At 34.2% G+C, this 16424-nt stretch overlaps 1 protein-coding gene across 1 annotated transcript in view; it reads left to right on the forward strand.

The window, feature by feature from the left end:
* Positions 1-16424, forward strand: part of SYDE2 (synapse defective Rho GTPase homolog 2) — a 52405-nt gene that overhangs the window by 12674 nt on the left and 23307 nt on the right. Inside the window, exons 3-4 of the mRNA XM_049618470.1 lie at positions 6094-7196; positions 11333-11459. Coding sequence (XP_049474427.1) covers positions 6094-7196; positions 11333-11459 — 1230 coding nt within the window. The remainder of the gene's footprint in view (positions 1-6093; positions 7197-11332; positions 11460-16424) is intronic.

The following is a 16424-nucleotide window of genomic DNA, read 5'->3' on the forward strand; positions in this document are numbered from 1 at the left end:
TCTGCAGAACACTATATGAAATAGTTCAACCTAATGGCTTCTTTCTTCCTTGATTGCCTTGAGTTTTTGATGTGCTTCTTTTAAAATTTGGTCCCAGACACACTAGGAAATAGCAGAGAGCATATTTAGTTGCAAATATCAAATGTTGGCTAGAAAGCAGTTCTGTTTTACATCAAGTTGTTTTAATTTATAAAATTTCAAATGATACAGAATATTCAAAGATGTGGCATATAACAGATGCTGTCAGTATCTTGCCCATATCCCTTGGGATTTATTATTTATTTAGATGGGACAAGCCTCCATCCAAACATCAGTATCTGCATCTCTGCTTGAGGATTCTGGCAGGAGTGTTAGAGAACTTCTCTGCAGGAAGCCTAGGAGTGCCCCTCAATGAGTGACTGTTGGAGTGCCCACCAACCAGAATTGGTATAGAACCACCTCAGCTCTCTCATGCCCTGGGTGTCATAATTCTACATCATTTCCCAGAGTTTTCTCCTGATATTGAACATGAGTTGCCCGTAGTAGTAACACGCTTGATTGTTCTTGGATTTGCCCCTGAATTTCCTCACTTCTTGCTGATAATTATGTGCTTTACAAATAAATTACTTGGATTTGAATCCTTTTCTCAGGGATATGTGGAGGTGGAATAAATGTTATATGATAAGAGAAAAAGTGAGTTAAATAACAGTGTATACTATATTATGTCAGTTTGAAAGAAACACTGAAAAGTTATACTAGAAAAGTTAAGTATTCCCCCCCCTCCCCACTGCCATGTTAGGATTGAAGGTAATGAAAAATTTTGTGAGTGGAGCACCTGGGTGGATCAGTCAGTGAAGCATTGGACTCTTGATTTTGCCTCAGGTCATGGTCTCACGGTCATAAGATCGAGCCCCTCGTCTGGCTTACACTGACAGTGCAAAGCCTGCTTTTTTACATTTTTAAAATTAAAAAAAAAAAATTGTGTGTGTGCATTTCTAATTGTAGACTGATTTTTCAGAAGAATTTGTGGGGTTTTTTTTTGTAAGCTAGATGGAAAGAGGATGTAAGCTGGATGGAAAGAGGAATAAATGCTTTATGAAATAATAGTTTGGAATACAGGTTGTGATTGGAGTGGTAGGGAAGCTTGCAGGAGTATGGCAGAGAGTGATGGGTTTGTATGGTGCAGGAAAGGCAAGAGGGCATAAGAATAACAGCAAAGTTAGAAAGCCAGTGTCTGTAAAGTTACACATATTTTGATTTAAGTTGCTGTCTTCAAACTTTATTATTTTATGTTTGTGGCAAATTGTGAACATAGAAAGACTAACAGATATTATAAAAACAAAAACAAAAACAAAAACTTGAAAGTAGGGTAGAGCTGTTATTTATGTTTCCTCTCTCTCTGTTATTCTTCTTTTTAGCATCTTATTAAAATATAATAAGCACAGTCCTAAGTTGACTAAAGGAAATATTTAGTTTATTTGTATGTCATCATTTTGTTTTAGTTTGATCAGAAATGTTACCTAAAGTGATCTGTTTTCTTTAGCAATATTAACAGAGCTGTTGAGGGGTGCCTGGGTGGCTCCGTCAGTTAAGCATTTGACTATTGGTTTTGGCTCAGGTAATGATCTCAGGGTTGTGAGATTGAGCCCCACGCTGAGGGTGGAGCCTGTTTGGGATTCTCTCTCTCCCTCCCTCTCTGCCCCTCCCCCTCTCGCTCTTGTGTGCATGCTCTCTCTCTCTCAAAATAAATAAACATCAAAAATGAGAACTGTTGAGAAATAGGCAAAGATAATGGTTGAATTTCAAAATAATTTTCTGATCAAGAAATAAAAAAGCTTGAGTATATTTAGTATCGTTGACAATTTTTTAATCATTCTAACACAATTATGACTTGTTATTTTGTTTATTAAGTCCCATATGTATATTTATGTTTTATCTAGTTGCGATCATAGCAGTCTGTTTTTGGTGTTTTTGTTTTGTTTTGTTCGAGAAAAGGAGAGCATGCCCCTTCCCCCACACCCCCATGTACAGGGGAGGGGCAGAGGGAGAGGGAGAGAGAGAGAATCTCAAGCAGGCTCCTTGCCCAGTTTGATGCCTGACTTGGGGCTCAATCACATGACTTGAGGTCATGACTTGAGCCGAAATCGAGTTGAATGCTTAACTGACTGAGCTCCCCAGGTGCCCCTGTTTTTGGTTTTTGATATTTCCACTTGATGTTTTCATCTTGTATTGTTACATGTAGATTAACATTATTGTTTACCAATTTTATAATATTTAATAGGGTTGGTGTGTCCTAATCTATTTGACTGGTTATGTTGGGTGTTAATAGATTATTTCCACTACTAGAGGAGTGATCATCATCATGATCTATTTCACTTTATTTGGATTAATTACTAGTATCATTACTGGGTTTTTATGGCTGGTAACTATTATAGTAATTCCTATATTATATTTCCTAAAAGGTTTACCACTTTACAGGCAACTGACAATTGGTTGGTTGATTAATTGATTTACTCTATAAATGCTCAATTTCTGCTGTGTGCCAGTTACTGTTCTAGGTGCTGAAGGAATTTGCCAGTTTCACTTGATTCTAGCCTGGTTTATGGATTTACAAAGATTTTCATTTTGTACTTTCCCTGTATAGCTAGTCTGTGATTTGATTAGTATAATTTTGGTTTAATTTTAAGCAATTATTGAATTTGGTAATATTTCAGCTCTTGGGTTTTATAAAAACAAAGCATTTTTATTTTAATAAGTTTAGTCTTGTCTGAAGTAGAAATTGCTAACATACACAGTATTTCATTTTAATAGTTAAAGACTTCAGTAAGAATATTTAATGCATGATGTGTAAAAAAAGTCAAAATGTTAAATTAACTCCGTAATACTTTAATAGAACCTAGAGCAATTTAATATACTGGATAGCTTTTTAAGCCGTTGACAAAATAGATTGTAGACTACAGCAGGACTCTGATTACTATAGAATGTTTTAGGCCAGTAAACCAATAGAATTGTACTACAATTTACAGTACAAGGGAATGCTTTGTCTAGTTTATCAAATATTCCATTTCTTATTTGTTATTTACCAGAAAGGCCCCGCAGGCATACTTAAAATAGTCCTTTCTCTATAAAGAAACCACTTCTTTGTTTTTAGGACACATAAAGAGGGGTGGAGGGAGATTATATTAGCACTTTAAAAGAAAGGTCATTTAATCTATCGATTTTGAAATGAATTAATACTCTCTTTCGTTATTTTAATTGTGAAATGTAGTATTTCATAGAGTAACCTCTGATATTAGGGTCATTAGAGATCTTTATAAGGAATAGTTAGAGGAAGTGTGAAAAACTCATTTAAATTTTAAATAATTTAAATCATAGATTGTTTCATTTATTCTTTTTTTTTTTTTTAAGTAAGCTTGAAGCCCAGCCCCAAGATCTAGAGTCACATGCTGTCCTGAGTGAGCCAGCCAGGCACCCCTAAATTGTTTCTTTAAAGAAACAGTTTAAACTTATATAATAGATTTTAGAAGTTATTTTCATCTGGCTTTATTAAACACTTAAATAGGAACAGTTTCACATTTTAAAATAAAATTGATTAGTCAGTTTATACATTTTTTTTTTTTAACTGAGGCATTGAAAGTTTAAGGTTGAGGGGCCCCTTGGTGGCTCCTCAGTCAGTTAAGTGGGTTATGCGTCTGACTCTTGATTTTGGCTCAGGTCATGAGTTTGTGAGTTTGTGAGTTTGAGCCCTGCGTCCGGCTGGCGCTGACAGCCTGGAGCCTGGCTGGGATTCTGTCTTTCCCTCTCTTTCCCCCCTTCCCTCCCTCCTTCTCTCTAAATAAATAAGTAAATAAACAAACTTAAAAAAAAGAAAAAAGAAAGTTTAAGGTTAAATGGAATATTTTATTTAAAAACAAACATTTATTTATTTTTGAGAGAGGGAAGGGTTGGGGGAGGGGCAGAGAGAGAGGGAGACAGAGGATCTGAAGTGGGCTCTGGGCTGACAGCAGAGAGCCTAATGCACCCAAACTCATGAACCATGAGATCATGACCTGAGCTGAAGTTAGATGCTTAACCTACTGAGCCATCCAGGTGCCCCTTAACTTCTTAATAATGGTTAAGAAGCCACCATTAAAAATCAATTTAATGTATATGTATAGACAGAAAAATGTTTAGAAGGATGGAAGTACTCTAAAGTACAGTATTTAAGAATATAGGCTCTGAAGGCCTATGCTTAGGTTTGAATTGTACCTGTTTCTGCCACTTAGCTGCTTTGTGATCTTAAACAAATCAGCTTTGTGCATGAGGTCCTTGTCTGGAGGATGGGATGCTTGTGGTATCTTAACTCTTAGGGCTATTTCAAGAATTAAATCAGAATCTGTGCATACTAAGTGTTAAATTAATTTTTCATACTTTGTCTAGCTCAATAAATGTTGGCTAGTGCTATAAATATTAACAATTTACTGTTAAACTACTTTGGATATTATTTTCACCTCACTATTTATAATGACTCATCTCTTAATAGCTCAGTTTAGGCTATTTGGATTTCTTTGTATCTTTTAAAAACTTTTTATTGTAAACCTGGATAATTTTGACATTTAGGGGGGAAAAAAGCTATTTTTGTGTGGAGAAAAAAATCAAAAACATTTCAATGCTTTACTCTTCATGAAAACTGAGACGATAACAAAACTTATTTATGTCTCTGTACTGTTATTTAATATATTGAAATTGCAAGGAAAAGCCCTAATTTAGCTTTTGAAGTTCCAGGGAATTATTGTATATAAATAATAAAAGAAAGAAAATGTCTTTATAGTTTTTAAAATTATTCAGTTAGCTTTATGATATTCAATATTCAGTTATTCTTTTTTTCTTTTTTTTTTAAGTTTTATTTTTTTAATTTACATTCACATTAGTTAGCATATAGTACAACGATTTCAGGAGTGAATTCCTTAGTGCCCCTTACCCATTTAGCCCATCCCCCCTCCCACACCCCTCCAGTAACCCTGTTTGTTCTCCATATTTATGAGTCTCTTGTGCTTTGTCCCCTCCCTGTTTTTATATTATTTTTGTTTCCCTTCCCTTACGTTCATCTGTTTTGTCTCTTAAAGTCCTCATATGAGTAAAGTCCTATGATATTTGTCTTTCTCTGACTGACTAATCAATATTCAATTATTCTTGATTAACTGTGTTTCATTCTATGTATAATCTTTCGTGATATGTTCTGAGGGAACATCGAAGAAAGAAAGGGCTCTTAGTTGTCAAAATTATAAACTTGTTCGGTTTTTGGGGTGCCTGGGTGGCTCAGTCATAAAGCATTTGACTTGATCTCAGCTCAGGTCTTAATCTCAGGGTGGTGAGTTCAAGCCCCGTGTTGGGCTCTGCATTGGGCATTAAGCCTACTTAAAAAAAAAAAGTAAATAAATAATAATAATAAGCTTGTTTTGTTTTTAACTTTTTTAAAAAAAACCACTGCTATGTGATAAAATTTAGTTTTTAGAGAAGTATAAACAAATGTTCTTTTATTAGAGTAGGATTTCTTTTTTCTTTTTAAAATTGGAGTAGGATTTCTAAATAAACACTCAAATAGATAATATGCCAAAATAAACATATCAAAATAGGAAGCTTTCCTAGTTTCCTCTGATATCCACTGTTCATGGTTATAAAATAACATACTCCCTGAATTATATTGCAGTGGGAAAGATTTAAAAGGAATCTATATTACCCTTCCTTCCAAACCTTTAAAGTAGAAAAGAAGATGGAGACCAAGATGCTTCTTTCCACCCTAAGCCATTTGGAAATCCCGACCCCCCTTTCTTTAAGATTTTATTTTTATGTAATCTCTACACTCAGCATGAGGCTAAAACTCACAATCTCAAGATCAAGAGTCACTTGCTCTACCTACTGAGCCATCTAGGCACCCCTGGAAATCCTTGATATTGTGTTTGAAGGTGGTAATGGAGATTTACCTAAACTTGTAACTTACTAAATCTCCCCAGTGTGATAAAACAAGGGAGAAATTTCTGTCCATGGGAGAGTCTGTTTAGTTGATGATTTATAAAGTAGGAATCAAAACATATCACCTTATAATATCTTTTTTTTTTTTTTTTTTTTTTAAAGGTCCTGGGATCCTAGGTGCTACAAATAAGACTGAACTGGGAGCTACCGAATTATCTTCTCCAAGCCCTAGCCCTGTGAAAAAAAGCAGTTCAATTAACTGGTCTTTCCCAGATAAAATAAAATCTCCACGAACTGTGAGGAAACTTTCCATGAAAATGAAAAGGTTGCCAGAACTTAGCCGAAAACTGAGTGTTAAAGGAACTTTGAATTACATGAACAATCCAGATAATACTCCTTCCTTGTCTAAATGTACCTGTCGAGAAATTCATCATGCCAATATTCTACCTTCTGGGAACACAACCACAGCTGCTAAGAGGAATGTCATAAGTCGGTACCATCTGGATACCAGTGTATCTTCTCAGCACAGCTACCAGAAGAAAACATCTGTGAGTTCTAAGTATTCCTGCAAAGGTGGTTACCTCAGTGATGGAGATTCACCTGAACTTATAACTAAATCTAGCAAACATGGATCTGACAACAAATTTGGAAAGGGAAAAGAAATAATTCCAAGTAGTTGCAGCAAGAGTGAAATAGACATTGATGCTTTTAGACATTATAGTTTTTCTGATCAACCTAAGTGTTCTCAGTACATATCTGGGCTCATGAGTGTGCATTTCTATGGTGCTGAGGATTTAAAACCACCTCGGATAGATTCAAAAGATGTCTTTTGTGCAATTCAGGTAGATTCAGTAAACAAAGCAAGAACAGCTTTGCTCACATGTCGGACAACATTTTTAGACATGGATCATACTTTCAACATAGAAATTGAAAATGCACAGCATTTGAAATTAGTAGTATTCAGTTGGGAACCGACTCCAAGAAAAAATCGAGTGTGTTGTCACGGAACTGTTGTTCTCCCCACCTTATTCAGAGTGACAAAGACACATCAGTTGGCTGTCAAACTTGAGCCTAGAGGTCTTATTTATGTGAAAGTGACTCTTCTGGAACAGTGGGATAATTCTCTTCCTGGACTGGCTATAAATCGAGAACCAGTAATATTTGGTGTTGATATTCGAAAAGTTGTAGAGAAAGAAAATACAGGACTGAAGGTGCCACTTCTGATACAAAAATGTATTATGGAAATTGAAAAGAGAGGCTGTCAGGTATTATTTCAGTTTCTCTACTACCTCCCGATGTATTTATCTACCTTAATTAATTAAATTTATAGTAGGTCTTGGGGGAAGGGATTCAAGGTAAGGTTAAAAAAATCTAATTTAGACATTTTCTCATTCCTGTTTTTAAAATTTATCCCATTATTGTTTAGGGTATAATTCACATCTTCACCTACATTGTCAGTGAGCAATTGAGAGCATGCTAGATGGTTCCACAATTTATGTTGTGATGCAGAATTATGTGGGTTTTATACCTACTATCAGGATTGCTTTACAATGACATTCCTAAGAAAAGCCAGAGCTATGATAGGCAAAGACTAATTCATTTAAGGAATGTTTCTGCATGGTTTGACATTCCTGTGGTACAAAATTCCAACAGTGAATCTTAAAACCCTGCTATACTCCTAAAACTAACTCCCTGCCCTTGTTCCCAACTCCCCCTCATCCCACACTTCAGGAAGCATACATAAGCTTATTTGTCTCTGAACTTTGGGATAGTTTGGAGGATAAGGAGAGGTCCTACTAATAACATGTCTCATTCTCTCTTCCTTTTAAGTGAGAAGGTAAAATAAAATAAAATAAAATAAAATAAAATAAAATAAAATAAAATTTAAAAATGTAAAAGCAGCCCATTAAAGGAAACAAAAACCCTGGTGTTATATATAATAAGATATGTAATGTTAACCAGTTGTAGACCTTATCTTTTTTTCATTAATACATGTGGACTGTGACAATGAGAAAAAACATATCATTCAGGATGTTATTCTGAGGTGCAAGTAATAGTTTAAATTCAAAAATTAAGCCTAAAATTAGATATTCTGAAGTATTTCTGCTTTAATACTATCAGAATTTGTGACATTGATTAAAAACATCAGAGGTAAATATCAACGAATCAGAATTATGATTTCTTTATGTGTAGAAAAGAGTTTTAAAATAACTCACCTTGAACCTGATGTGGAAACTACAGAAACAGTGTAAGTAAGTTAGTGGGGTTTTGTATTAAGATGCAGGAAACTTGGGTACCGGTTTCTCCTCCATTATTAATTAGCTGTGTGATGTTGGGCAAGTCACTTAATCTCTGTGGGCCTTATTTGCTTATATCTATAAAAGTAGATGCAGTAGTTTCCTGAAGGTAAGAGGTACATCTGAGCTTTTGAAACCTCTTCTCTATTATTCAGATAGAGTTTATATTTTCTATATGAGAATACGGCTTTTAGTTTCCAATCCAACTTTTGGTCCAGTTACTTTTTCTTAAGGTTCTCTGTTTTTCTCCCATTTTTTTTTTTCAGGCAACATGTAGAAAGGTCAGAGATTAGGCCAATTTCAAATTATTAAACTTTTACAACTGAATTTTAAAATAAGTAACTCAAATAGCACTGTACTTTTACAATCTATTTTCTGAGATAGTTTATAAAGAATGGGTATATAAAACATAATTTTTTCATGAATTTTTATTTATTCAATTTGTTACCATCAATTATAGTCATTATTCTTTGAAGCTTAAATTATCCCAAGTTTGGCTAGGGAGTGCCTCTTGCAACTAGCTACTGATTGCTTTGTTATATCCCCAGTAGCGTTTGAGCATTTCTTTTCTTTATGACTAAGACTGTTGTAATTTATTTTAAATACCAACAAAATATTTTTAGCAATGCTTTTTATTTCTATACTTAAAGTTTAGAAATAGTATTTTATTAAAGAATTATTTCCTATGAACTAAAAAATAAAATTTATAGTAGTCCATTTGGAACTGCAATTTTTAAACACCTTTTTTTGTTTGTTTGTTTGTTTCGTTTCTTTTGCTTTTTCTCTCTCTCCCCTGCCCTGCCCTGCCAGAGAAAGAGGCTTATTGTGTCTGTATTTTACAGACTAGCACACTGCTTAAATTTTGGTTACCTTTTTAGTCAGTAATTATTCTTGTGTTTGTTATCAGGAGCATCAGGTTTTAACAGTCATACAAAAATAGTTTGTGGCATCTTCCAAATGCTTTGAAGGCTATTACCACCTATCCCCTGCTTTCAATGGGAAAAATTACGATGGAAATCATACTCCTGGTTTATCCAGTATAGATTCTATCCCTGATAGGGGCATCAAGCATGTACTTGAAGTGTTTGATTTAAGAAGTCAGCCTCTGAAATTAGGGGTATATCCTAAAGTGTCTTTTCCTTGAAATCTCTGTATTAGATCTATCTTCTTTTATTCACCTTTAAAAATTACCTTTGTATTTTCAGCTTTTGGTAACATGGACAACATGTTACCATTAATTTATTACTTACTATTGAAGTATTGCTTTCTTTAACTTGTTCTAGGTTCACCTCCTTCTCAAGTTCAAGGGGATACATCTTTATTATGGGATTTTGTGACACTTAAGTGTACCTACACCAGAAGGGCTCCACTCAATCAAATTAGTTTCTTCTAATATGATAGCATTTTCTTTGATCCTGTTAAAATTTTAGTTTCATTTTCTGGATCATCTGTGGTTCTACCATGTCTTGTGATGATGTGACCAACATAGGACATGCTATTCTCAATGCAAACGCACTATGAATTTGTATAAGAATAGGAAATTTCCTTCTAAGTACATTCCTTAGTTTCCCATATTACGTCCATCCTTTTGAATGTAGCAGCACCTTGCGTTACCTTCTCTCAGAAATAGTTGTAGTTTCCTTAGTATCTTTCAATTAATACTTAATAGCTTATCATCTCAACTATTTTGGATAATATTTCTCTATGTCCATTAGTAACATTTTCCTATATCAAGACCCACCTTTTGTATTCTATCAGTTATGTAATGACTTGGAGAGGTTTGTATCATAAGTACACCTGGAAATTTCATTTGTGTACTCCTTTTCCTAGATTGTTTATATGATTTTTTTTTAATTTTTTTTTTTTAACGTTTATTTATTTTTGAGACAGAGAGAGACAGAGCATGAATGGGGGAGGGGCAGAGAGAGAGGGAGACACAGAATCGGAAGCAGGCTCCAGGCTCTGAGCCATCAGCCCAGAGCTGGACGCGGGGCTCGAACTCGCGGGGCTCGAACTCACGGACCGTGAGATCGTGACCTGAGCTGAAGTCGGAGGCTTAACCGACTGAGCCACCCAGGCGCCCCTGTTTATATGATTTTAAAGTGATTCCTGGTTCAAATCTTTGGGGATCCTCACTGTTTGTTTTTACTTTTTTCTGTCTTGAAATAATTTCTTTATAACTTCCTTCAACTCAAGGTGATTCAGCTTCCTAAACAGTCTTTGATGTGGAAATATAATCAACAACCACGTATTTTTCTTAATTTTCTTGAAGGTTTTGTGTTTTTTTTTTTTAACTCTGATTGCTTAATCAGTTATGTTTTCTCTTTACAGATACAGTGCTGATTTCTTCTCAGTGACTTTATAGTGAACTTCCTAAGACTTAGTATTTTATCTCCTATATGAACTGTGTTTAAAAAATGAATCTTTTTAATGTAGGGTGGGTGGTATCTGTGTATCTTATATACATTTTGAACTAAAGGTTTAATTTTAATTTTAATATATTTTAATTGAATTTCCTCTGTCCCTTTATAATCAATTAACTTAGTAAGTTAAAAAATTCATTTCTTCCTGAGGATCTTTTTTTTCTTCTAAAAAGGTAACTTCACACAAATAGTATATTGGAATTTTATTTCAATGGTATTACTTTTTTATGGATAAATAAATTGAGTTTAAAGAGATTAAATAATTTGCCCAAATTCACTAAGCAAAGAGTTACAGAGTGAGACTATATGGAATCCCAAACCCTTGTTTAACCACTGTGCTGCATTTCTTCAGTTCAGGGAAAAGATGTGAAAAGGCATGACCTTGGGGCATGGAGATATTGGTTGAGCATATAAGACTAAAGGGAAGGGCTTGTATCTTAAGATAGCCAGCATTATAGAAATCATAGTATATTGTCTGAATTTAAATGAAAGAATATAGAATGTTTTTATTAAACTGATGAATATAGTCTATGGTGAGATTTCAAAAGCTGTTTGAGGTATTTTTAATTAAATGTCATCAGAACATATTTGATTACCAAGTTCATGTGACTTAAATATTTTGTGCCGTTATATCTTCTCCTTATCAAATTTATCATAATGTGGCCATAATTTTATTTCTAGGTAGTAGGCCTGTACCGATTATGTGGTTCGGCAGCAGTCAAGAAAGAACTTCGAGAGGCTTTTGAGAGAGATAGCAAAGCTGTTGGTCTGTGTGAAAACCAGTACCCAGATATAAATGTAATAACAGGTAATAAATAGTTTTTATTCTCTGTACACATTCTGGAAAGACAACATCTGTAGGAAAAGGACTTAAAATACTGTTTTGTAGCCTAAATTTAATTGGGTTTTATTCTGAAGTCTTATTTTCCTTCCTTCACAAACATTGTATTATTTTCTGTGGGGAGGTAGTACCAAGATATGGTCCTTGCCCTCAAACAACCAATAAATATTGGGGGGAAATACGACCTATGTTAAATTAGCTATTACTAGGTAGCAGAAAGAAAAAGGTACATTTTCTTCATAGAAGGATAAATAAAACACCATCAGAGTTCAGTTTGATTGTCGCCAGGTCATGTAAAGGGCATTGACCATTTGGATAGAGAATTCAGATTTATTTACTAGGCAGAGGGGACCCATCAAAGATTTTTTTATTTATTTTTGAGAGACAGAGAGAGGCAGAGCATTAGCAGGGGAGGGGGAGAGAGAGAGAGAGATACAGAATCTGAAGCAGGCTCCAGGCTCGGAGCTGTTAGCGTGGGGCCCGAACTCACGAACTGCAAGACCATGACCTGAGCTGAAGTTGGACCCTCAACTGACTGAGCCACCCAGGCGCCCCCCCATCAAAGATTTTTCAGCAGGGGAGTGAAATCTTTAGAGAGATAGTCTTCAGGAATATTAATCTGGCAACTCTATGTGACGGATTGTAATTAAAAGAAACCAGAGGACAGAAGACCAATTAGCTTTGCTGGTAGCAGTAGTACCAGCAAAGAGGTGATAAGAGCTGAAGGAGTCTTGTAGCAGTAACAATAGGAAAGAATAGAACTGAAAGGATATGAAGAAAGAGAGGGCCCAGACAAGCATGACTTTGACGCCTTGTTGATTTGGTACCATTTGCAGAAACTAAGAAGCTGAGAGGAGAGCTACTGCTTTTGGTGGAGAAATGTGAAAAAAAAAAAAAAAAGAAAGAAAAAAAAAACACAAAAAACTATGAACTGGGTTTTGTTTCAAACTTCTATACTGAATTTGAGGTACTAGTAGGTGATCTACATGGATATATCAGGCAAAGTAAAAAGTGCTCATCTACAGCTAAGGAGAGAATATAGTAAAATTTACCAAGTGGTGAGTATATTCCAATATATAGCATTGGAAATATACTTCTAGTACTCCTGAGACGTGGAGGTGGGAAATGGCAATGTGAGGGTCATTAGCATATAATTGTAATTAACACTTTGTGATTGTCGATAAAGTTTGAAGAGACAAGATCTTTGAGGATCTCCAAACTTTGGAGGCACGAAGACAAAGAAGATCCAGCTGAAGAGATTGAGAGGATAGGAGTCAGAAAGTTTGAGAAACGAAAGACAATAGTTTAAGGAAAGGTATGAGGCAGTGTCATTTGATGGAGAGATCATATAAGATGGGAACAGAAATAAGGCCTTTGAATTTGGCCATTATGAGATTGTTTATCACTAATCGATATCTTCAGGGACTCTTGACTTATAATTCCGTGTTTGTTTTTGTTGTTGTATTTTATTAGCAAAGTTGTCAAGCATATATAAAAGTAGAGAGAATACTGTGACAAACCCTCTTTATCTATTACCTGGCTTCCATAATCAACACATGACCAAACCTGTCTCTTTTATACCCCTCATTTGATTCTCCCCTAGACATGGATTATTTTGAAGTGTATCTTCAGTATCCTATCCTTTCACCTATAGATGGTTTGGTATGTATCTTCAGATCTTCTTTTTATTTTGATAGTTCTTTGTCTTCCCTCTGCTGTTAACTGCCATTTTTTTTCATGCTGTAATATTATTTATCTAATTTGATTTGTCATTTTACATGCAATTAATTGCCTCAGAGAGAATTTGAGGAAGGTTCAACCTGCACATATTAAAGAGGTTTTTGTTGGTTGGAATCCTTTAAAGCTTACTTTTAGGATTGAGGCTTTTCAAATAGTTGAGATTCCCAATCTCTGAATTCTGAATGACTATATTTTCATGTATTTAATATATACTCTTAGATAATCAAAACTTTGATGCTAACCATTTTAATTCTAACAGACAATAAATCAAGGAACTTTTTCTTTCTTCTGAATTTTAGCAAACCAGAGATAATGGTTACTTTTATTTTTGTAAAGGAAGAAAGCTTATTCTTTCTACAAAAAATGAATTATGTCTACAAAAAAGAAAGTAGAATTTTTCCCTTAATAATATGTAATTAACAAAATTAGTAAAGAATCCATTAAAGAGAGATTTTATAAATAGCAGTTCCCAGGAAATTACACTCTATAACTAAATGAAATATTTAATCTTGTTGAGGCATTATCTTAAAAAAAATTGTGCAAATATGTATGAATTAAAAAGATAACATGACGTGGCTTGATTTGATTATTTGCTATAAGACAAGGTCCTTAGTTAGAAATTTGCAGCATGTGGAGATGATATGAACAATAGGTCAGTGAATGTTAGATTTGTATCATTCGTTTCTAAAATTGAGCGTCTCCATAGTTTATGAATTGGGTATTTTTTTGCTCTATTCTTTATACTCTTTCATTTCAGGAAAGCTGTTTTTCAAAAGAACCTAGAGCTATTTTCTTTCTTGATAAAAAAAAACAAAACAAAACAATGAAATGATGTAAAAGTTGTCTGACAAATATCATTGAGATTACAATGAATTATATGCAAGGTCTCATCATGTCTCAGTATAAAGGATATTGTTGATTTGTAGAATTTGCCAGTAATAATGTTGCCTCATGTGTTTGTTCCATGTGAACTCAAATTTCTAAGTAAACTTGAAATATAATTAACAATTCAGTAGTTCTAAAAAAATGAGATATTAATGAAGAATGATAGAGTTTACTCACAGTTTAATGTTTATTTTATTTTTGAGACAGAGAGAGACATGAGTGGGGGAGGGGCAGAGAGAGAGACACACACAGAATCCGAAGCAGGATCCAGGCTCTGAGCTGTCAGCACCCAGCCCGTACTTTACTCACAGTTTAATGTGTTCTTAGTAGTCGGTTTGTCTAAAACACATAATGAAGTGCTCTAGACAACTATATTTTTCATGGGGTACAAAATTTAAGGTATGAAATCTATTCATATTTGTTTATAGCTCTTATTTATCAAAGGAACAAGAAATTAGAAAAGTAAAAATATTTATTATTTAGTGATTATTAGAAAAGAATAATAATCTTTCCTTCCTCCTAAGAAGGAAAATCCAATTTGAATGTATCTGCCTTTTATAAAATAGACATCATATTGCAGGGCTACACAATCACTAAGTTCAATACTTAGACATTGATTTGACCATGACTTTTCTAATATTAATTCTTTTTAAATTCTTCTTTTATTTTGCCTCAAAAGAAAACTTTATCAGCAATAACCCCCAAATTATCTTTAATTCTTTTATTTTGCTCAGAAGAATACTTGATCAGTAATAACCCCAAAATTATCTTTAAACCATTAATAATTTTCTTCATTTATGTATATTAAATATGCATTTCCCCCACCATGCGTATTATATGTTCTCTCATCTCTGGCACATTAACTTTCAAATTATTTTTGTTTTTCTTTACCTGCATTGAACATAGACACCTAAATTGTATAAATACTAAGGAATGCAAAACACTGAGGAATAGTAATAGATTTAACAATCAACATATACTGAGGCAGTATAGAGAGTCCACTTAATCACTTATCCTTCCCTATCTAGAAGTTAATTGGTTTACTTACTAAATATTTATTGATGTCATTTACTATATGTCAGGCATTCTTCTAGGCACCAGGACAAGCGAACAAGATGAACAGTATCTCAGGCCTCATATATGTATTCTTGTAAAGGAAGAGAATCAGTAATCAATGAATAGTAAGATATAGTAATTTATGAATGATAAGTAGGGCAATGGGAATGATACTGATTGGAGGTAGTAGTCAACTTGGTGACTCCCATGGTTGGAGTGATCAGAGAAGAAAATTGATATGAGAAGTGCCTTTTGAGCTAAAGTCTATATAATACAGAGTTAACCATTGGAAGATCTAGGGCTAGAGTTCTAGGTAGAGGAACAGAGTGAATTTTGCAAATTGAGAATTAATAAAATATAGGTACTACAGACCAGTCTCTGAGAAATAGAAGTAGTTTTAGTTATCAGAATGCCTTTTTTTTTTTTTTTTTTTTTTTTTTTTTTAGTGTGATGATACCTATTTTATCATGGGGATGAGTAGAATTTTCCTGTGTTGGTCCTTGTGCCTGAATGAAGGTGAGAGGCATATGGTTTCATAGTATCTAACTATTACAGAGCAACTTAGATGTTAGCCAAGAACCCCTTCTTTATTTACCTATAATTGCCTGCATTTTCTTCAAGTACATGGTAAAAGATGTACTATGTTGCACTAAATAAATTTTTCCATGTAAATTTTCCCCAAGTCTCCCTTACATAGTTTCTGTAGCATTAAAGACTGTCACCACAAACTTGTTATCTTATGGTTTTTATGTCCCCAAAGTATTCGAAAATGTTAAGGTTGGGGGCGCCTGGCTGGCTCAGTTGGTTAAGTGTCTGACTCTTGACTTTAGCTCAAGTCATGATCTTGTTTGTGAGTTCGAGCCTCCCATCAGGTTCTGCACTGACAGCACGGAGCCTGCTTGGGATTCTCTGTTTCCTCGCTCTCTGCCCCTCCCCCACTCATGCTTGCTTGCTCTCCTACTCTCTCTCTCAAAAAAAAAAAAAAGATGTTAACATGGCAGTATGGCTTAAGATACTCATATCACTAACTTTTTGGGATAAGGTCATATAGCTAACTTCTAGATTGATAGGTAGTTACATAGTATATGTCACCATATAGTAAAAATACCTCCTCTCTATATCATTTTATAAAATCTTTTTATTTTTCTAATGAACTTAATTATTCTATATATAGAATTTTCTAATGTCTACATACAGAAAAAGAGCGATAACTTTTACTTTGTTGAACATAATGTGCATTGAACAGACTTT

The sequence above is a fragment of the Panthera uncia genome (assembly GCF_023721935.1).
Source record: "Panthera uncia isolate 11264 chromosome C1 unlocalized genomic scaffold, Puncia_PCG_1.0 HiC_scaffold_4, whole genome shotgun sequence".
Classification (NCBI taxonomy): domain Eukaryota; kingdom Metazoa; phylum Chordata; class Mammalia; order Carnivora; family Felidae; genus Panthera; species Panthera uncia.